Source organism: Setaria italica, chromosome V, assembly GCF_000263155.2.
Source record: "Setaria italica strain Yugu1 chromosome V, Setaria_italica_v2.0, whole genome shotgun sequence".
In the NCBI taxonomy this organism is placed as follows: domain Eukaryota; kingdom Viridiplantae; phylum Streptophyta; class Magnoliopsida; order Poales; family Poaceae; genus Setaria; species Setaria italica.
This window is the reverse complement of record NC_028454.1, coordinates 4,410,234-4,431,180: the sequence shown is the minus strand read 5'-3', so window position 1 is coordinate 4,431,180 and position 20,947 is coordinate 4,410,234. Positions and strand designations below refer to the sequence as shown.

The 20,947-nt window shown below is 46.8% G+C and overlaps 3 protein-coding genes across 3 annotated transcripts; 1 reads left to right on the top strand and 2 right to left on the bottom strand.

Moving 5' to 3' along the window:
• The first annotated feature begins 7,308 nt into the window (after positions 1-7,308).
• On the top strand, positions 7,309-9,370 carry LOC101767628 (putative serpin-Z12). The gene has a single exon (XM_022826280.1). It carries the CDS (start codon positions 7,600-7,602, stop codon positions 9,217-9,219), a length of 1,620 nt encoding a protein of 539 aa, XP_022682015.1. The 5' UTR covers positions 7,309-7,599; the 3' UTR covers positions 9,220-9,370.
• Positions 9,371-9,480: 110 nt separating this feature from the next.
• Positions 9,481-13,395, bottom strand: LOC101764609 (cell number regulator 5). The gene is made up of 4 exons (XM_004967684.3): positions 13,204-13,395; positions 12,605-12,795; positions 10,826-11,052; positions 9,481-9,938 (listed from the first exon to the last, which is right to left on the bottom strand). The coding sequence occupies exons 2-4, from the start codon at positions 12,783-12,785 to the stop codon at positions 9,786-9,788; spliced, it is 561 nt and encodes a 186-aa protein (XP_004967741.1). The 5' UTR covers positions 12,786-12,795; positions 13,204-13,395; the 3' UTR covers positions 9,481-9,785.
• Positions 13,396-13,858: 463 nt separating this feature from the next.
• LOC101764197 (SUN domain-containing protein 1) lies at positions 13,859-17,225 on the bottom strand. The gene is made up of 2 exons (XM_004967683.3): positions 16,059-17,225; positions 13,859-14,449 (listed from the first exon to the last, which is right to left on the bottom strand). Exons 1-2 carry the CDS (start codon positions 17,082-17,084, stop codon positions 14,144-14,146), a joined length of 1,332 nt encoding a protein of 443 aa, XP_004967740.1. The 5' UTR covers positions 17,085-17,225; the 3' UTR covers positions 13,859-14,143.
• Between the last annotated feature and the right edge of the window lie 3,722 nt (positions 17,226-20,947).

Here is a 20,947-nt window from a genome sequence, read left to right as displayed (position 1 = left end):
GCTGCCTGCCCCACGCGAGTCGGCGCCTGCTGCCTGCCCTGCGCGAGTCTGCCCTGGGCGGATGGATAAGGTCCCTATAGCTAAGGGTATTTTGGTCCAAACGTTCACAATCTGATACCGCACGGGTTATAAATGATTCGAGCCAACGGAACGGGTGGTAGTGTGATACCAAAATTTTGATTCAGGGTCGAATAAGTAGAAAGTAGGATTGAAATTCCAACTTTCACTATTATACATGGAATTTTCTCTACAGAGAGGAGATCAGTAGCTGTGGCAAGTGGCAACTTGAGGTGGCATGTGGTGGTATCAGAGAGGTAAAATGGTGATGCTAGGTTGGTGGCATCATGAACCATGCGTAAATTTTTAGAGAAAATTCCTATTTGACACTAATAAAATGAGCGTTTTTTACCTTGGAAATTTCGATCCTTATTTAACACTGAATTTAAATTTTATTCCCTATTTGACCCTACTGTCAATTCTGTTACATTCGTGAAGTCCCTTGCAGATCTTAAATGGACCAAATTACTACTAAGCAAACTGAACCAACCATATGCCAGTTTGAACTTTGGAGGGTGAGAATGGCTGCGCTAGTGCGCCTCGCCGGGGACGCCGGGGAGGTCGGGCTCCGCATGGGACGGGATGCGGCGGCTAGCGACTGTGAGTGCGGAGGCTCCTCGCAGGGGTGGGAGGACGGGACACCAGGCTCGGCCGCGGGCAAAGGCTAGGCGGGTGGCTACGCGCGTCGAAGCGGCTGGCCGGCTACGCTAGTAGAAACTGTCGTAACTCGAGCTAATTTTTTAGATTAAGAAAAATAATCGATCTTGAAATGTCTATGACCATAACAACAAATTTGGCCAACTAGCCAGACAATACATGAGTACTTAGACTCCAAACCTCAAAATAAGGAACATAAAGATAAGAAAGAAAGAGACTAAGAAAAAGCTAGAAAGACTTAAGCTTCAAACTTCTTCTATGCCCGTGCTTCCACCTTGTTTTGATCCTTCTGCAGCAACGAAATTCATATATCTATTGTTGTCTTAGAAACTATTGATGTTAAGATCGTCCTGCCATGCATATTGAAAGACAAACCGAGCACCACCAACGCTCTAAGCTCACCATGGTTCCGCCAATCCAAGGACTCCAAAGCGACACCTCAAGAGCAAAGCATCGTTAAGATGCTACTGTCGCCCGAACCATCGAGTCGGTTCTTTGGTTTTCACCTAGAAATGTCCCTAGGGTTGTGGTCCTCACAACAACACCTTCAGAAGGAAAAGGATACCCATGGCACCGTCATCGCTGGCCAACGGTCAAGGACCAAGGTAGGCTTTCACCCGAGAACTTGCACCCTACATGACAACCACCAAACATTGCCAGTCATCGCCGCAGCTATACCACCATGAGCCACCGAGCGCTGGTCCGGCTGCCAGCCCAACTCCCGATCTGCGCACCGCGCATGCAAGAAAGTGCCTGATGGGGCTGGGTCGCCCTTACCCTCGGCAGGCCGTTGTCACCGCCATGGATGGGTGTCCCAGCAAGGCGCCGCCCACAGGGGCCACCATGGACGAGCAGATGAAACAACTCGCAAGGACACTAGAAACGGCTGAGATAAAGTTGGATCTGCTGCCAAGACCATCAGCCAACCGTCATGAAGCGTCGGAGAAAGAGGACCAGGCGGAGACGGCACCGAATCGCCCCGCCACCACCTTCCTCATGCCCGCGCGGTTTCGGCAACGTGCCTTGGCGGCGGTGCAAGAGGAGGAAGAGTAGGCTAGCCAGCGGCATCGAGCACCCCCGTGCTTGAAGATGGGAGGGAGGAAGCCGGCTAGCGGCGGCTGTGTTGCCCTCGGGATGCGAAGAAATCCTTGCCGCCAGCCATCCTTGTCTCCCGCCGGGCTTCCGGCATCGAACTCCGGTTGCGGCAGGACCGCGAAACAGTGGAAGGAGCCTTGGCAGCGTTGTTGGGTGCCGCTGCTCGAGTCGCCGCAGGGGCGATGCGGGGGCAAGATCCGCTTTTTCGGGAGGTGTTGGCGACTATCAACTTGAGCTAATTTGATTCGTCAGAAATATGAGATGGGTACGGTAGGCTGCATGATGCTTGTCAGCTTGTATATGTCAAACTGATTGGTGAGAGTTGGTACGACTAAATTAAAAATAAAAAATATTATGCCGAAACAATGTTATGAATGTGTGACCAACATTAATGCCTTTTATTATTTCTAAAATATTGACAGCAAAATTATCTTTGGCTTTGGTCATGCACAGGGTAAAATTGTCTTTTCACCCTCCGTTTAACACCGTTATTGCATAGAGACAGTTGTGTCAAATAGGGAATGAAAGTTGAACATAGTGTCAAATAAGGAAGTTCAAACTTTTCAAGACCAGAAAAGGAAATTCTCATTTTACCGGTGTCAAATAGGAAATTTTCTCATGTATCAATGATCCGGTGAAGTTCCCACCCTAACTACAATTGAGCTGTTGATTATCTTAAAAACAAGAATAAATCCATACCGAAGAGTACAACAAAGCAACAAAACAATTATAAAGAATTCATGACAATCGGTTGGATTGGAAGACAACCAGCGGACCTGTGCCACACCATACAACACACCCCTTCTAAGCACATTAACAAGCATACCAAGCTGCACGGCCACGCCACTCCACAAGTTGACACCACCACCACCACAAGTTTGTTGACGCTCATTATTGACACACTTTTAGTGCTATTTCAATAGTGTTTTCATGCATATTCTTATACTAACCCGCCACTTGGCACCTGAAATAACTCCATATTCGCATATGTGTCGTGCTTTGGACTACATTGCAAAATCATAAGAAATATGACATAAATGAAGGGTTTTTCTACGAGTTGAATTTGGACCTGAACTTTGGATAACACAAGAAGTCTACATGAGAAAGACGAGTACTAGCGGAGACCAAAAGAGAGTTGGCCGATCGGCCCAGGACCCAAAGGCCGACCGGCCTAGACCAATTAACCGTCCAAATGCATCCACATTCGATGAACCATTATTCTAGATGACTTAGAGGCAAAGTATGTGGTGATTTGGCAAGTCAATCTTGTGGTCAAGCTAAGGAAAACCCAAGATTGGAAGGTTAGAAGGTCCGCAGAAGTAGCAGATCTTGCACGAAGCATATCTCCCTCGTCCAGATCCCAATTGGGACGAATTTAGTATCTAAATTGCATGGCTTAAAAAGACCTACAACTTTCGTATAGAATGTTTTGGTGTTTGTGGCCCAAATGTAGTGAGATCGCCTAGGCTAATCGGCTGATCGGCCTAGCTTGTCTTTGGGCCAGATTGACGTGCCCTTTGCCCCACGACACCTCTGGACTATAAATATGCCCAATTTTCATTGGCACATGGAATCAATCCACCAAAACTCGACGAAACCAAGGACATTCACCAGAGGGAGCTGACAGCCGCCGCAAGTCTTCAGAGTTGTCTAGGAGATGGCTTAAGCCAAACCCTAGCCGCCATGGCCTCCCTGCGCGGTTATGCCATGGTCGAGTTCAGGAGCTAGTTGTGATCATCAATGGTATGTACTCGGAGATTATGATCTAATACATCTATTAGGTGAGTAATGTTGTTCATGTCATCTGATCTGTTAGCGACATAATGCCTCATTTTATGCTTTCTATCTATTATGAATATGCTTGTTCCTTAGTCCAATGCAAGGTTAGAATGCATAGAATTCTTTATGTAATCATGGTGATTATATCTAGTATGTTGACCCTTCTTGATAGCTAGACATGTTCACCTGTGTTTGTGCCCTTAAATTGCCTGTGCTGATAGGGAGGATCGTGACGAGCTCTGTTTCCTTGTAGGGTGGGGTTTTTCGGGAGGTTGACCGGGGGTAGTAGTTTAAATATTGCTTTGGATGAGATGCATGATTTGCTTGCTCGTGTTGACCGTTGTTAGCATGCTAATTTGTGAACCACAATCGTATGGATTAGTTGTAGCTCTTCTCGCAGAGTATTCCCCCAAGGTTTATTAATCCGTGGAACTTATAGCACAATATCTATTTCAACTAGTATTGTTAGTATTAACTTGGTGTTTATGAAAGATTCAGATCCAATCTACTAAGCATGTTCAGACAGATAATAGATAGAGTAAAGGTAACCAATCTAGAGCGACCTAGACTATGCATATGTTGTAATTCTGAGCATAGATAGCAAAGCAACACAGATATGGTTTTAGTAAAAAAATATCTTTAAATTTACACCTCCGGTCCGGATCCCGAAACCCCCCACCTTACACAAGAAAGATTCTATCACGATCACCTCTATCAGTGCAAGCAGGTTAAGGGCATGATCATAAGAATATTTCATATTCATCGGTAGATCAGGCATGCAAATCTGGTCACCACGACCACAAGAACACCCTAGGCAATCTATCATTGATTCATAGATTGAAAAGCAAGAAAACCCGATAAAGCATTAAACCATCAAATAAGATACTTAGATCGCTAAGAACATGAGCACATCTATTACTTCATCATAAATGATTGTACATCACAAGATCACCACCAGGATCCTACCTTAATCTTGATGACTTCTAGCTCCAGAACTCCAGTGTGATCTTCCTCGCAGGGTGATCACGCCAGCAGAGGTTCACCTATGCTAACACCCGACAACTGCATGGCCCTTGACTCTCCGGAGAGGTGTCCCTCAAGCTCCTTCTGCTTCTCTATTGCTTCACATTTAGTATGTGGTCTTGGATATGGGGCTCGGTGATTTTTTCGGGATATTTATAGTCCAGATAGCGCATGGATAAAATTGGAAGGCGAGAGGGCGAAGGAAATCCCCAGGCCGATCGACTTGGAAGGGTCCAAGCCGATCGGTCTGAGCCTTCCTTTAGGCCCCTCGCATCCTGCTTCGTCTCCAAGTCTCCTCTGGTGCTCTGGAGTTTTCTTTTCACTTGCATGTGGACCTGACACATCAGTAGTTTCGGGATGAGATTGATCTTCAATGACTTTCCAAATCTTTGCTTGATCTTCTCCGATTCCTCTTTGATCACGAGCTGGTCCTTGCCATTATCTTCATAAACTTAGCCCCTAAGTAACTTCGGAGGATTGTTTGCCAAAGATGGGCACCAGGGGGCTCCAGAGGGTGCCAGGCCAATTGGTCTGGGTTCCTCTAGGCCGATCGGCCTAGCCCCTTCCTGGGCCCTTTGACCTTCATTTTCATCTGGTTCGATGCTCGTTCAGTGCTTTATCCAAAAATATGCTTTTAAGCCCAATTTCCTGCAAAAACACATTCTCCTCCAAAATACATTGCATATGTGAAAATGACCGGTTTATTAGGTGTAATTAATAGTTTAGGTATCAAATTCATGTTATTATTGAATATAAATAGGGGTAAAAGTGTGTCAAAGTGAGTGTCAACAGCTCGTTGGCTAGAACTACAACTAGAAGATGATAGACTCTTACTACCCTTGGTGGTGTTATCATATATATCTGTGTATGTGATCTACCTTTACTCACGATATTCATCTTTACATCAAGATTACCCTTTATATGCAATCTATGCTTCATGCTAGGATTAGATCTGTTGAGTTAGATAGAAAACCCTAGTCAGTTCGTTGTCGATGCTCGGATTGATAAATCTTGGATGAAATACTCTAAGGGAAAAGCTACGATGATCCTTGCGCTTGCGGTTCACAAATTGATGTGCTAACTGCCGTTAACAAAGTTGACACATCACCAGACAACACAAAGTTAATGTGCCAACATGTCATCGTTTCCACTTGTAGCATCGTGACTAACGATAATATTTTGTACCGAGCCAACCACTGTCGACATGTCATCGTTTCCACTTGTACCATCGTGACTGATAATAATGTTTCAGACCGATTTGACAACCACACCTCAGCAGTCGATGCTCCGTGCAACTGCATGCTTATAGAAATTAATGTAGATGATCCAACAAAAAAGAATATATATAACTACAAATCTTATTCATTCCATTATACACCATTACCGTAAATATAATCACTAACAAGCGTGACAAGTCTACACCCCATTATCATCGTAGGACATACCATCGGCTATATGTGACTCGTCGGACCAGTGTCAATTATCTTCCTTCGTTTCTCTTTGATGTTTTAGCACAAAACACGGCCTCAAACAAGGCCATGGTGGCCTCTAGCCATATAGAGGTGTACAGAAAAATTGAACACGATGCTAGGTTTTGCTATGGGCATAGGGGCACAAGCCCCCCTATGCTAAGCGCATCGTATATGTACACATAAGTTATTCTCAAATGTTATTATCCGGTTTCCAACCAATCATACAGTATAATCCTAACCTAAAACATGACAAATGAGTGCTGCCTGTTCGGCAGTGCGTTTGCAACTCCACGTTGGCCTAGCAGCGATCGGCCACGCATTGTGGCGGACGGCTCGATGCTAGGTTCTTGCTCTCGGCGGATTGTTTGTTGTTGTCAGCGCATGGTGTTCCCATCCTTCTAGCCGAGTTGTTCATCGTATTGGGCCGTTGCGAGTTGAGTAGCGCAATACTTTGTGTGGCTTGTGTTGATATCCCAATCCAACCGGCCAAGTATTGATGGTTAGTGGTGCGCCATGTTGATATCTCAATCCAACCGGCTAGATCTTATTGCCTGAGTAGAGTGGTGTGGCCGTGTTGACGTCTCAATCCAACTGGCCGAGTTTAGTCGTTTCTTTCTTAGTCTTTCTTTTATTTTCCTAACTATGGTTTCCCACTGTTGTAGTCTTGTATTTTTCTACTATATCAATAAAAACTCGCACTATCTTGTGCGGTTCGTTAAAAAAAAAGACAAATGAGTTTAATGGTGAAATCAAACATATATCGTGTCTGTTGAGTTTTGGAAACTAGAATTTATATCATCTAGGTCATCATCAGGGTCTCTCTTCTAAATAAATGCAATCTTATATGTTTAGAGATCTGCTGGTTTTATAGTGGAACTTATCATGGAATTAGCAAAATTGGTCGGGTCAACTGACCCAACAACAACATGTTGCTTCGTTAAATAATTGTCACGTATTGTTGGATGCCGTGAAAACTGCGTCGAGCAGACGCTATGCCATGAACCCATCTCTCGATCGTTCGCCACAAAAAGCTCTACGACGTACGACCAAACCAAGCTTTACGCGCTTGCCGAATGTTTTACTCGTTAGAATACTCGAGCGTCAGTTGATTTGGAGCGAGCTAACGTGTCATTCACGAAACAATGCTGCTCATGCTCAATGCAAGCCGTTCTCAATAAATGGAGCACCTCGCCATCCGACATTCCCGTCGCATCCAGGCGTCCAGTCTAGCTATCAATTTGTGCCACTGCGCCATTCAACGACCATCACCGGTGGCCGGTGAGCCGATGAGCTACACACGCCGGGCATATAGCTCATACGTAGCTAGAGTATAAGCTCGACGCTATCAACTTTCGTTACAGTTCGCCGGTGGTGGTGCATCGATCGATCGATCCCGCGGCGTTCGTGCTAGTGCGACGAACTGTGCACGCGGCACGTTTGACTCTACTTACCAGAGCTACCACGTCGCCGGAAAGCTGTGAGTGAGCTCTGAAGCCGCGCAGCGTGCGCGCACCCGATGAGCTCGCCGCCGCGCTGGGACGGATGGCCGGAGACGGACGGTGACGACCGAACGCCCGTCGCGACGCGAACGGCCTCCCGCGGCATCGGCGGGGGCCGGCCGCGTGATGCGAACACGGGCCGAGGGCAAGGAGCGGGCAACCTGTTGAGCTTCGGGGCCACGCCGCCGGGGCCTTGGTTCGCCTTCGCCCCGCCGCACCCGTGCGCGCCGCCGCTCCGCCAGCACGTCCGCGCGCCCGTTTTCGCGCAGCCACCCCGTGATCCTTTCCCGTGGAGCACGCCCGTGTTCGCGAACCCATTTGACGATCCTCGTTTAGCGTTGACCATGCCATGTCCATGGGGGCCGCCCAGCCAGGTGCCCTTTGGAGGCTCCGGCGGCGGGGCCGCGGCCCCGAAAGGCGGCGGCGGCGATCCGGGTGTGTTGTTCCCTGGCAGCGCCCGTCCTGTCCGCACGGACTGCGACGCCGACGGCGGGGCGTCGTGCCTGCCCCTCGCGAGGCAGGTCGCCCTGCGGACGGCGGGCGGCGGAGAGGCGCGCAACTTCATCGTCTCGCCGCTGTCCTTCCACGCGGCGCTCGCTCTGGTGGCCGCCGGCACGCGCGGGGAGACGCAGCGCGAGCTCCTGAGCTTCCTCGGCTCGGACTCGCTCGACGACCTGTGCCGCGCCGCGGCCACCGTGCTGGTCGGCAGGCTCCCCGACGTTGCGGAGACGGCGTCGTTCGCCTGCGGCGTCTGGGTCGACCGGAACCGGTTCCTCACGCCGGAGTTCGCAAACACCGCCGCGTCGCGCTACGCCGCGGTCGCGGAGCCCGTGGACTTCTCCTCGGAGCCCGAGATGGCGAGGCGGCGAGTCAACGCCTTCGTGAGCGAGGCGACAAAAGGCCTCATCACCGACGTCCTCCCTCCCGGCTCCGTCGACTCGTCCACGGTGCTCGTCCTCGCCAACGCTCTCTACTTCAAGGGAACGTGGGCCCGGCCGTTCGACCCGTTCAGGACCTTCACCGCGCCGTTCCATCTCCCCGGCGGCGACACCGTGTCCGCGCCGTTCATGACGGCGAACCTATTCAACGAGCAGCTGATCGCCGTGTTCCCGGGATTCAAGGCGCTTAAACTGCCATACAAGAGCGGCGGCGGCCACCAAGCTGCGTTCCACATGCTTCTGCTCCTCCCCGACGGCGAGGCTCTCAAGATCGGTGACCTCTACGACAGGGCCGTCTCGACGCCGGGGTTCATCAGGAAGCACACGCCGGTGGACGAGGTCACGGTGGGGCGGTTCATGGTCCCAAAGTTCAAGTTCACGTTCGATTTCGAGGCGTCGGAGGACATGAAGAAGCTGGGGGTCACCAGAGCCTTCCGAGGCGGCGACTTCTCCGGTATGGTGACCAGCGGAGACGGGCTTTTTATCAGTGGAGTGTACCACAAGGCCACCATAGAGGTTGACGAGCTGGGCACCGTGGCTGCCGCAGCCACGGCTGTGTGCATACAGCAGTGTGCACGCATGGCACGGCTGCCGCCGGTGGATTTTGTGGCGGACCGGCCGTTCTTGTTCGCCATCGTGGAGGAGAGGAGCGGCGTTGTGATGTTCCTTGGGCATGTGGTGAACCCTCTGGCTGGGTGATGGATGGATGCTGAATGAGCAGAGAGAACTGAACATGGGAGTGTACACGAAAAGCAGAAATGAAGAATAAAGTAGTGGTTGAAACTTTGTATATATGTGCCATGTAATTTGAAGAGTTTATACTTGTGCTATGCAACCGAAAATTTTAGAATAGAACTCAAATTTTACATAACCCGTCTCACAAAATTTTCCCGCGGGCTGTTAGCACTTTGGCTATCTACAAGACACTTGTAACTTGCAAGCAGTAAAGTACAATAAACATTCTACAAGACAAGACCCTTTTCTTCTCATCCTCTCGCCAATACATATGGAAAATGTTACAAGTAACTCTTCTGCTACAGCCCTGTGATACAGCTCGTTTACAACTTCTGTGAACTGTCAGTGGTTCACTATTTCAAAAGTTACCTTTACAACAACTCTATGAAACCAGACCTCATAGAAACACTCCGGGAGCACAAGAACAAAAATATGCCACGCTGGCAGGCAAACTCAGCACCAGGTCACACCCACCCACTCACCAATGATCTGTCAGTTCAGGGAGATTACATTCATACAATCAATTAGTATCAAAGCTCATCCATTGTCTGAACTGGAGGTGGAGTCACGTTAGGAGCTGAAGATGAGCTACTGCCTGTTCTCTCCCGGATCTCCCTGTACTCCTGGCATATGGCACACAAGTGACAGAATAAATGTGTCGTCAAATCGCCACAAGGTGCTTCCTACACAAGACAAGTATTTTGGAGTGAGCAATATTTGATTTTATTAGAAACCATAAAGCATCATTACACAGACAGTAAAAAAATCATAATGATGTGGATGAAAGTAGAATGCTGAAATTCATACACAGTTGAAATGCAAATGGCTAATTCTAGATCAACTTAACCAGATTTCCTATGATGATAAAAAATGGTTATTTCCCAGCTCACTTTCATAAGTTGACTTCCAAACCATCCAGTTCCAAAGACCATTTCGACCAAAAGATAAATCCCCCAATCTGCACTGTAAAACTTATGACTATGTGCCCTATTCGCAAAGCCTTCAATTCTGCGACACTGAAAATAAGAAACTGGCTTTTTTAGTTGACACATGCAAAAAATGGCTTGTTGTTTTGCTCAATGAAAGTGTTAGCACGGCTAGGAGTGCCCTGCTTCTTCCAATACAAAGAAAGCCAGTTTCGCTGACAGCACGGCATGCAATGCAATTGCAAATAAAATTTTCTGTGAAGTGCTAACTGAACTATTACACAAGCTGATGAATCCGTAAGATGGAAAATACAAGTACAATAAACTTGTCCCTTATAATCTACTGAACAGTTATATAATCTATTTTAGTGTTAGAAAAGGCACATGGATTAGGGTAAGTTCAATATTAGAAACAGAGAATGTTGCGCCCTATGAACTCCTAGTGTGTATTGGGTGAAATTGAACTCAAAACGACAAAAATACTGTGGTGCATACACACCAGTTGCCACATTTCAGTAGTGGTGAAAAGTTGAAGGATGTTACATACATTGCCTCTGACACATCTAAAGACAATTAAACGTCCATATCCAGGGAAATAAAAAAATGAATGAAAATATAACAACTGACAGATTCAAACTGCATACCGGAAGATTGTACTTTGTTCTTAGTGCACTGCGATATCCACAAGCATAACAAGCAACAGCAGACCCTGGAACTGCTAATACAAGGCCTCCAGTAAACACACAGCAGAGACTTGTAAGAAGGCCCCAAAGCATGCAATGTGTAGTGCATGATCCAGCAAGGGTTCCAGATCCCAAGAATTGTGCGTTCTTTCCAAAAAGGAAACAGGGGCAAGTTGCACCAATACAACCTAGAAAAATGGTCAGCAAATCAGATGGCATTTTTCACATTATCCAACTAGATAAGACTTTTCAGTAATACACGATTATGCATTTCATGATGACACTTCCAATTGAACTGAGAAATACAGCAATATACCCAATAAATATATAAAAAAGTGCTATTCAAACACATTTCCATCATATGCCTTTCTTGTTTGGTCATACCATGGGAATATTTGTTGGCAGTTGAACCAATTGGTAAACCACTGATAAAATAAAGCGTTAGCAAACAATTATGAATGCTATTTTAGCTGACCTCCCTACTTTTATTCATGCCATGCCGAGCCAGACAGTTCCATATTAAGAAATGCATTGTTCCTTATTTTACCAAACCTTCCTATTTTTACTTATGCTATGCAGAGCCAAACTGGTACTCTCTGTCCCAAAAGAATGCCATTCTAGTTTTGTCCTATGTCAAATTATCTTAAGTTTGACCGAGTTTACAGAGAAGAGTATCAACATCTATAACACCAAATAGGTATACTATAAAAATGTACTTTATGATGAATCCAACCATACTTATTTGGTATCATAAATATTCGAACTTGGTCAAACTTAAGATAGTTTGAGCTAGGACAAAACTAGAATGGCATTCTTTTTTGGACGGAGGGAATACATATTAAGATACCTTATAACCTATGGTTTAACATATTAAGATACCCTATAACCTATGGTTTTGAATGACAGCTCATTGGAGCAACGAGCATGATGATACTAAAAATTAACTTATTCTATTGAGACAATGATTTGTGTCGACCCTATCCTACAATCTTTTTCTTAAACTTGTAAAAAAATCAAAGTCAGCTGCAGACCATAATTAAATTCACGAGAAGTAGTTCTGACCTAGTGACCTTTGCCAATTTTTTTCTACCCATAAATGAGAGGGCAGCATTGATCCATAGATAAGATCCCAATAAATAAGAACACAAATACATATTCGACGCTGTTACAAAACTCCCACTCATTCTCACAAGTGTACAGGTTTGACCATTTAGTCATCCGCATCTGTATACAAGTCAGTGAGACTGCACATGTTCACTGAGGATATCATGCAGCAGCAGGGTAATGAAAGCTTTTATATTTCTACTGCACTTCAAAATAAGAATCTATGGAACATTACCGCATTACTTTCATGAAATAGCTAGTTGATGTTGATATATGCGCTTGATGAGTAGTAAATTTAGGTTAGACACATGGCAAGTAACATGCAGAGATATTGTTACTTCATCTAGAAGAACTAATTCAGCCTAGAAATCCATCATCAAGAAATATTCACAAAGAAAAGAGGCAAGGGGGTTGCAGGTTAAAATTTTAAAATGAAGCTTCTGTCATTTTTAATATGTCATTGCAGAGTCATAGATGTAGTCAAACTTCTGTCTGAAGCACATATTTGTTCCTAACCACCAAACATGATATATTTGAAATCTATTACAATATTGTGTTTACTATCATGCAACTAAAAGGCACCTTTTATATTTTTCTTCTGTAAATCAAGAGGTCACAGGTCAGAGAGTGGCATACAGCTCTGTGGATCATCAAAACAAGCACAAATGCCAGAAGACCATTGTGTTGGATCCCGGCTTAGCTTATTATTATGGCTTGTGGCATGGTTCTCTTCTACAGCAGGAACACGATCCTCTTCAGTATCTAGGCCGTATAAAGGAATATACTGCGGTGGAACATAGCTTCCTTTTCCGGCCATCCCTGATTCCCTGTGACCAAAACAAAAGGCTGATCTCATGAAAAAAAGGAAAGGCATTAAGGCTTCATTAACAGCAGATTGCACATATATGATTGGATACCCCAAGGATAACAGAGGAATCCAGTGTATCTTGAAATAAAGCAAACGCAGTGTTTGCATGAGGTCGATTATTGTTCTGATTTTTATGCCCTTCAATTAATCAGATGATTCTTGATTTCATTTAAAAAAAACAGATGATTCCTGGTAAAACTACGATGTGATCCGTAGCAGGGGTGCACATGTACACCGATAATTTTTGCAAAAAAAATCGAAGTTAGTAGGTAACATAAAAGATCAGATCCGAATACAAATAGCATACAGTAAGGTTTTGGGTGTTCGATTTCGCACAGCAGGAAGGGAAAGGAATGGGCAATGATACCTGTCGGGTGCTCGTCGCTGGCGAAGCGCCCGACGAAGACCTAGCTAAGGGCGGCGCCACTCGCCCTCTCGTCGCCGCTATGAAAGAAAGGCCGAGAGCTAGAGGGGGAGGAGGCGTGGAGCGGAGAAAGAAAAAAGGGAAGGACGGTTGAACGCGACGCGACGCGCTCGCCGTCCGGATGGCAGCGGAGCGGAGTGCTGATTTTCGACTCACAGGTCAAATAACGGTTACAGTAAATCGATGCCAAAAGCTAATTTTTTAATCGGAAACTGCTTACGCTGCCCTTTTATCTTTTTTTTTATTTTTATTAGGATAGGTACGCTACACTCAAATCATCTGCCACGATATTTGCTTTGAAAAAACAAAATCTCTAGAGACTGTCCTCCGAAAAACTGAAAGAATAGTGCTTTTAATTTTAAGTTTTCTATCTACAACTACAAGAGAGAGAGCCTAGTCCCTTGTATCTCACATTGAGTTCATAATTATAGGGATTGGTTCAATAATTAACCTTTGGACTAAATAGATCTATTTTACTAATATTATCTCATAGATTTGTCGGCACTACACTTTCTTGCTGGAACAGCTTGAGACAGACTATGCGTCTCGAAGATCTGGGGGAAATATTCCCATGGCAAGAAGATTTTACCATGTTTGGTGTCTTTCCGAAACAGAGTAGAATCATTTTTTTTCTGATAACTTCGCACACTCAGCCTACAAATTGCGGCAAGCCGCCAACCCATATTACAGGACACAAAAAGCTTTTGGACATCCATATCCATTTAATGCACACACTAAACATCTGCCACATGCCATTGGACTAAAGTTACCCAGCAAACAATTGTTAGATTTACAGTTTGTACATGACAGCATCCTAGGGCTAAACCAGAATGGGTAAAAAGAGCAAGCCCTAAAGCGTACTGAAAACCTTTCCCCACTGCTCTCAGGCCCGAAAACCTGCAGTGCCTGGAGAGACAGGCTCGCGGCCATGCACCCGGAGGCGGTAGATGCACGTCAGCAGTGAGCTTCCGTGGTTCGAAGTGAAATCCAACCTGATCATATTGATCACGCCTACATCTGGGGCTGTAACATCAAATGTCTGAATATTGTTCTTGTCCAAGTCGTATGTGAATTCTGCCAGGGCAGCCATCTTGGCAGCATGACTTGATTGGGTCTCACCGGACGTCTCATCATACCATCCAGACACCCGGCAATCTTTTGGAGCTGTGGACCTATCATATGCCACATCCTGCATGCCACACACCTAGTAGTCAGTCATGTACCAAGGAAATATTCTTACTGGAACAAAATGAAAGTACTATTGAGGATTTAAATGATGCCCGGTAGACAGAAAACACATTTTCCTGTGAGGTTGAACATATCTTGCATACCCAATAGTCATGTTTCGCTGAAGTGGGTTTGGTTTTACCTACAGCTGAATCCCCATAAGTACTAATCAATACATGGGTAATGAGTTTTCCCTTTTTGGTTAAGATAGTATCTCAAACACCAGCAATTTACCAACCAAACCTGTGGGCCCAGCAATGTCATCTTCAATCAAACAAATAGGGAAGAAATTGCTTGCACAGTTATTTGTCTCTTGATACTAATTGCTATTAGTCATAGTAACACTTAAACAGGACACAAAAGAAACGGTTTATTCAGAAGATAAAAGCTACAACAAAACCAATTGCAACAGTCAAGAGAGACAACTAAAATTAAAAGCATCAGCTTGTACTTGGTAAAGAATCAAGACGAACTTGAACTTCGAAGCAAAATTATGAACATAACAATCAAAATGTGCAGTCTAACGAGGAAGATTAAGCATGGATAAACAGAGTTGTGTTCGCCTCACATTCATCGATTCAACCCTAACCAAACGATTGTGTTCAGTTGTTTAGAACAGTTGCCACTAAACACTGTCAACATAATAATATAAAGGACTCAGATCTAAACAGTAAATATTATGTTAGCACAGTTAGCAACAATCATGTAAGGTCATAACCTGGGACAACTATACAGTATGACTAATAAGAGTGGACAGCGTCGCAAGGTGGTTCTTTGAATTTATCTAATAAGATGCACCATGCTCAATGTCAGAAGCAATCAGTTCATAACACAATTCAAAAGTTCTAGAGCAAGGTTTACAAAAACCACTCAAATCTAAATGAAGGCATATCGCAAAAAAAAATCAAGAACATAACATTCATATTAACATAGGATAAGCATACAACAGATAGAAATTTTACTAGCATAAAAATGATTGTTACTGCAAGATTTCCTTTTGTTGTATAGTCTATGCATGTATGATGATAGCCATTAATCATGGAATGTAACAATTAATAGCCCATTAGACAGGAGACATGAAGTGGTTAAGAATGCTAATCACAAAAATAATTTACTTGGAGAAGGCTTCTATCCTCAATTGATTAAGAAAGGACAAAATGCTACAAACATGATTTACACAAGAAGGCTTCTATCCTCAATAGACTAAGATAGGACATAGTGCTACAAGCATGATGCATTTAGCCATCAAGCAACTATTCTAATCTTCTAAGTTCTAACAACTAATGGTTTCACAGCTGCTCACACATTCTACTCTTTCATGTAGGTCAAATGAAATCACTTGGAAAAAATTCCCAGCAGTTTGCACAATGGGACTCAATGCTACAAACATGTCAAGCAATGATGCTAAGTTCTACTAGCATTTTCACAGAGAGCTGGCACATCCTACAACTTCGAGTGGATCGTACATTATACACAAAGAAACAGATAAACTTAACACTGTAAGCACTAACAATGCACATAGCATGATACAACTGCTAGTTCTCTAGTTGGCACTTGTCAAAATGTCTTACCTTGGAGACATGCTCGAGTGTCACTGCCTCAGGGATTATACCTGATTTAAGCTTGATCTCCACAAACCCGCTGCTGCCCTGCACAGCAAAGCACTGTCCAGGCTCCCCAAAGCTCGGCTGAATCATCTTCTGAGGGTCAGGATTACCTCCACCCAGCAACCCACTGAAGATACCACGTTTAGGCTCGTAGGGCACCGAGTGGTGGACAACTCTCCCCCCACCCGATGCTACAGCGTAGTCAACCCTGCCGATCCCATCTGCGGCATGCTTCTCAATCTCCCTCATGGCAATCTCCCTGGCAAGGGCGCGGACCTGGTCCAGATCGACCTCACTCCCGGAACCCGAGGCCAGGCCGCCCTTCACCTCCTCCCAGAACTTCTCGAACTCGTCCTTCCGGAGGAACTCCATCCGACTGAGCCCCGCCAGCGCGTCGCCGAGCTCGCCGGCCCTCGCGTCGAGACGGTTGAGCCCGCCCTCGAGCGCGAGCCGCTTCTCCTCCAGCAGCACGGCGAGGTCGGCCCTGGCGGCGCCGACCTCGCCGTCGATCTTGCGGTCGACGGCCTCAAGCTGCACCTGCATCATCTTGAAGGCACGGGCGAGGGAGGCCTCGACCTCGTCGACGCGGGCGGCGTAGCCCTCGAGCGCGGCGCGGTCGGGCGGCGGGGAGGGCGGGGGCGGGTGGGACCAGCGCCAGGCGAGGTCGCCGAGGTAGAACAGCGCGGCGAGGAGGGCGGCGTTCTTCGCGGCGATGCTGAGCGCGGTCTGCCACCGCGGCCGGGGCGGGTGGGAGGGCTTCTTGCGCCGCGCGTGCGCCGGAGGAGCGGATGCGGCCGCAGCGGCGGCCGCGGCGGTGGAGGAGAGGAGCGGGGGCGTCGGGGAGGCCGGGTGCGGGCGGGTGTCGAGGAGGAGGACCGGGCGCTTCCGCGGGGCGGCGGCCGGGGGGCGGGAGGCGATGGGGATGGCGTCTAGGGCTAGCGGGGAGGAGGCGGGGCCGGTGGCGGCCGCGGCGAGGGAGGGGGACGCCATGGGAAGGGCGGCGGCGTGGGGACCGAGGGCGGCGGCGGAGGCAGTTGGGGTTGGGGGGGAAATCAAATGCGAATGCGTATTGCTGAGGAAATTTTGGGGAAGCCGAAGCGGGCGGGCGGGGGAAGACGAGGGGCGCACGCACGAACGGCGCCGAATTGAAACGGCGCTGCTTCGGCTGCCCTGCCGGTTCCTTCCTGCCCTTTGCGAGTGAGTCACTGGCGCGGTGGGGACACCGAATGGGCCAGCCAGATAAGTCGGTTTTCATTTCCCAGCGGATTCGTTGCTTGTTCGAGGAGATTTCCTTGTTAATGTTCAAAATATAACTTCCTTCTGGTAGTTTTCTGTTCCTTATTGGCAGTTCTGATTTACATTCCATTTTTTTTTGTAACTGGCTACAAATGCTAGCACTGAAGCGATATGAAAGCATGCAAGCCTCCCCCGAAGTCTGAACTTAATTTACCCTTTTCCCGAAATTTATGGAACCGAGCCGGTACCCTGCAAACAAGATGGATAAATTTGACACATTTTTATCTACTTTTTGAGGGGAATCACCCTTTGCCACATGAGGGGAGGAGATTGGGGACCAGAGAAATGCTGGCCCATTCTGAGGCCCAAGAATAAAGACAGTTGTGTTGTGTTCTCTATGAAACTTCCTGACCAAAAACAAATGTGGCTAGAGGCGCTTTGGGGCTGTGGTTAGAGTAGGGGGCCGGAATAATAGTTTAATTCTCTCTGAAGCCGCCCACGAATGAAAATGGGCCTCATTAACTGTTGGGCCCGCCGGTTTGCACGGCCTTCTTCTGTTTTTAGGCCCGGTATGGTTGGTGATCGTTCCATTATTTTCTTTTTTTCCTTCAAAGTAGTAACTGACGGTTCAGTGTTTCTTGTTGAGAATACAAAATGCTTCGCTTTTACGTATTTGCAAACAAGTATTGTTATCCATAAAAAATAGAGTAATAAAGACCTTTTTTTAATAAGAGACTAACATTGAGAACAAACGCACACAGTCACACTCAACCCTAGCATGTGTGATACTTGAGGAACGAATCAATCCTAGCAAGGGTTCCAGTTCCACGATTAGAAAACGTGAGCTTATATTAGGCTGCATATGCATGTTAGCCTGTTGTTAAGAACAACGTACCAGGATTTGTCACTGGCGCTTTCGCGATTTGCTGGAATGCTGGTGATGAACATGAACTAGAGCAGCACACGCAAATAAGCCCTTGAATAACAATCCGATCAGATACGATGTACGTGGGGGGTGACTAGGCGGCGACCGTGGTTTCACCGGCGTCCCATGGTCGCCCTCGGACTCTCCAACATTCGTGGGAAGAACTGCTCTACACCAGGGCGGTGCCGAGGTTTGCTGTGGTGTCAGTGTTGGTAAGGTTAGTCCATCTACTCTATGATAGCCTATATCCTCTATGATAGGGTTATCGTGAGAGGTTTTTACTTCAGCGGGAAGGAAAGTGGTGTTTGAGTTCGACATGGGAAAAGAGTCGTGGGAAATCAGATGAACAACAACAATAACAACAATAACAACAACAACCAGTAGCAGCCACTACCAAGGGACAAGCACAGGGAGTTCATGAGCCACAAGCCCCTGACGTTCTCACACTCTCCAGACCCGCTTGATGCTGATTATTGGTTAAAGACTGTGGAGAAGATGCTGAACATTACCCAATGCTCTGACAGAGAGAAGGTTCTATATGCTTCAGGACACCTGGAGGGACCAGCTGCAGATTGGTGGGATGCCTACACCACCACCCATTCCAACACCAATGGCATCACCTGGGAGGAATTCAGAACTAACTTCAGGAGTCACCACATTCCTTCTGGACTAATGAAGCTCAAGAAGGAGTTCCTTGATCTCAAGCAGGGGAATATGTCACTGACTGAGTACAGGGACAAATTTGTCCAGTTGTCCCACTATGCTCCTGAAGATATCGCAGATGATGAGCAGAAGCAGGAGTTATTCTTGGATGGTTTGATTGGACCACTCCAGTACCAGCTAATGTCGCATACCTTCCCTAGCTTTCAGAAGTTGCTGGACAAAGCAATTGGCCTGGAGCATAAGAGGAATGAGCTTGGGGAAATGAAGAAAAAGTTCAACTCCCAGTCACTGTCAGGAAGCAATACTCGCCCTCGCTTTGCTCCATAGCAAGGGACACCACTCCGCCCAGGGGGCCCAAGTGGGAATTTTGGGCAGTAGTCACACGTACACCTTCTTCCTTCCAGTGTAGTAAAAGTTTATCAACCAACGGTCTCAGGTACACGTCAATGTCATTGCCGGGTTGTTTTGGGCCTTGGATAAGCACCGGCATCATAATAAACTTCCGCTTCATGCACAATCAAGGAGGAAGGTTGAACATACACAGGGTCACAGGCCAAGTACTATGACCACTATTCAACTCACCGAATGGATTGAATCTATCAGTACTTAAACCAAACCTTATGTTCCTTGCATCCCTTTCAAAGTCCGGGAATGCTCTATCAATTGACCTCCACTGGACCCCATCCGCGGGGTGTCTCAGCATCTCATCTTGCTTACATTCTTCTTTATGCCATCGCATCAACTTAGCATTCGCCTTATTTCTGAACAAACGCTCCCCCTTCCCTTTTGTCCCGGTTGGTTCCAACCAGGAGTAAACCTTTTGTCCCGGTTGGTAACTCCAACCGAGACAAAAGGGTGAGGCTTTTGTTCCAGTTGGAGCTTCCAACTAGGACAAAAGGAGGGACCATCGATGGTAAAAAACTGGCCGTTACAACCGGGACTAAAGGGGCGGCTTTAGTCCCGATTGGTATTTACAATCGGAACTAAAGCTCGCCCCAAATTCAGCTTACCGTGACGCGCCACCTTTTACCATGGGCCAACTTTAAACCGGGACAAAAGGGAACGCATAGAAGATGAGTTCTCTACCAGTGGAAGAGGAATGGAGCCCCTTGATCAGATCCATTAGTTCTCGTATCTAACCTAACGTCGTCTCCGCATGGCACCAAGTCAAGCAAGCAAACAACGATAAATGTGAGTGATTTGCGTTAGCTTCAGACCAGCCATCCCATCTACAGTGGCGGAGATGATAAACCGCCTTAAAGTACAATTACAATCTGCCATTACACAACGGCTAAATTCTATAAATATTCCAAGGTAGAACAGGAAATACGGCCTATGTATGTACGGCTTCCTCCAGCTGGTGCATTGTGCGACCTCCTGCCGGGCGGTCAGCTACTGGTGCCTTCATCTTTACCACCCCTTCGGACACTTCGTCCGTGCCCGTGCGGCCTTCGGTTCGCCTCCAGCCCCGCATACCGTGTCGCAGGTCCTCCGAAGACCCTGAAAGCTGGTTTTGACGTCTTCATTCCAAAGGGTCCTTCGTCGTTCTTCCTCCCGGATCCAAAATATCCAAGGCCCTCGGCTTCCTGCACATCGAGCACGCAGGGACGAAACAAATCGCTTAAGGTTCTTCCCTCCGAAGGGGGTTACCCCAACAGAGCCCTGTTACTCCGGTACACAGGCGTCGGTCTAGTGTTAACACACGTAGAGCCGTTGAGGCAATCTCAAAGGTGGGCCACAGCGTGGCAGGATAATCAGGGCTTCTAGTCTCCGAGTGTACAGTAGTGGGAGGATGTGGTAGTATTCCTCATTTATAGGAATCATGTAATATATACTAGTGCGGCCTAACTTGCCACTCCTGTTCTTCAGAAACACAGGAGGAGGGGAAAATAAGGATGAAAGACTAGGCTATCAGGATGGAAGACACTAGGAAATAGGCTACCACGAAAGGTCCTCATCCATGTTCCATGTGGATGTTACTTGTTACACTAGCAATTATAAGGAGGGTGTTCGATATATGAAAAAACAA

What these genes read in the sequence shown, in the direction of transcription:
- LOC101767628 (XM_022826280.1), top strand. Translation starts at nt 7,600, where the DNA reads ATGAGCTCGCCGCCGCGCTGGGACGGATGGCCGGAGACGGACGGTGAC.
- LOC101764609 (XM_004967684.3), bottom strand. Translation starts at nt 12,785, where the DNA reads ATGGCCGGAAAAGGAAGCTATGTTCCACCGCAGTATATTCCTTTATAC. An exon ending in TTTTGATGATCCACAGAGCT is followed by an intron (nt 11,053 to 12,604) that starts GTATGCCACTCT and finishes CCATTTTTCTAG; the next exon opens with GTTGTATTGGTGCAACTTGC. An exon ending in GAACAAAGTACAATCTTCCG is followed by an intron (nt 9,939 to 10,825) that starts GTATGCAGTTTG and finishes TGTCTTGTGTAG; the next exon opens with GAAGCACCTTGTGGCGATTT.
- LOC101764197 (XM_004967683.3), bottom strand. Translation starts at nt 17,084, where the DNA reads ATGGCGTCCCCCTCCCTCGCCGCGGCCGCCACCGGCCCCGCCTCCTCC. An exon ending in CACTCGAGCATGTCTCCAAG is followed by an intron (nt 14,450 to 16,058) that starts GTAAGACATTTT and finishes TGTGGCATGCAG; the next exon opens with GATGTGGCATATGATAGGTC.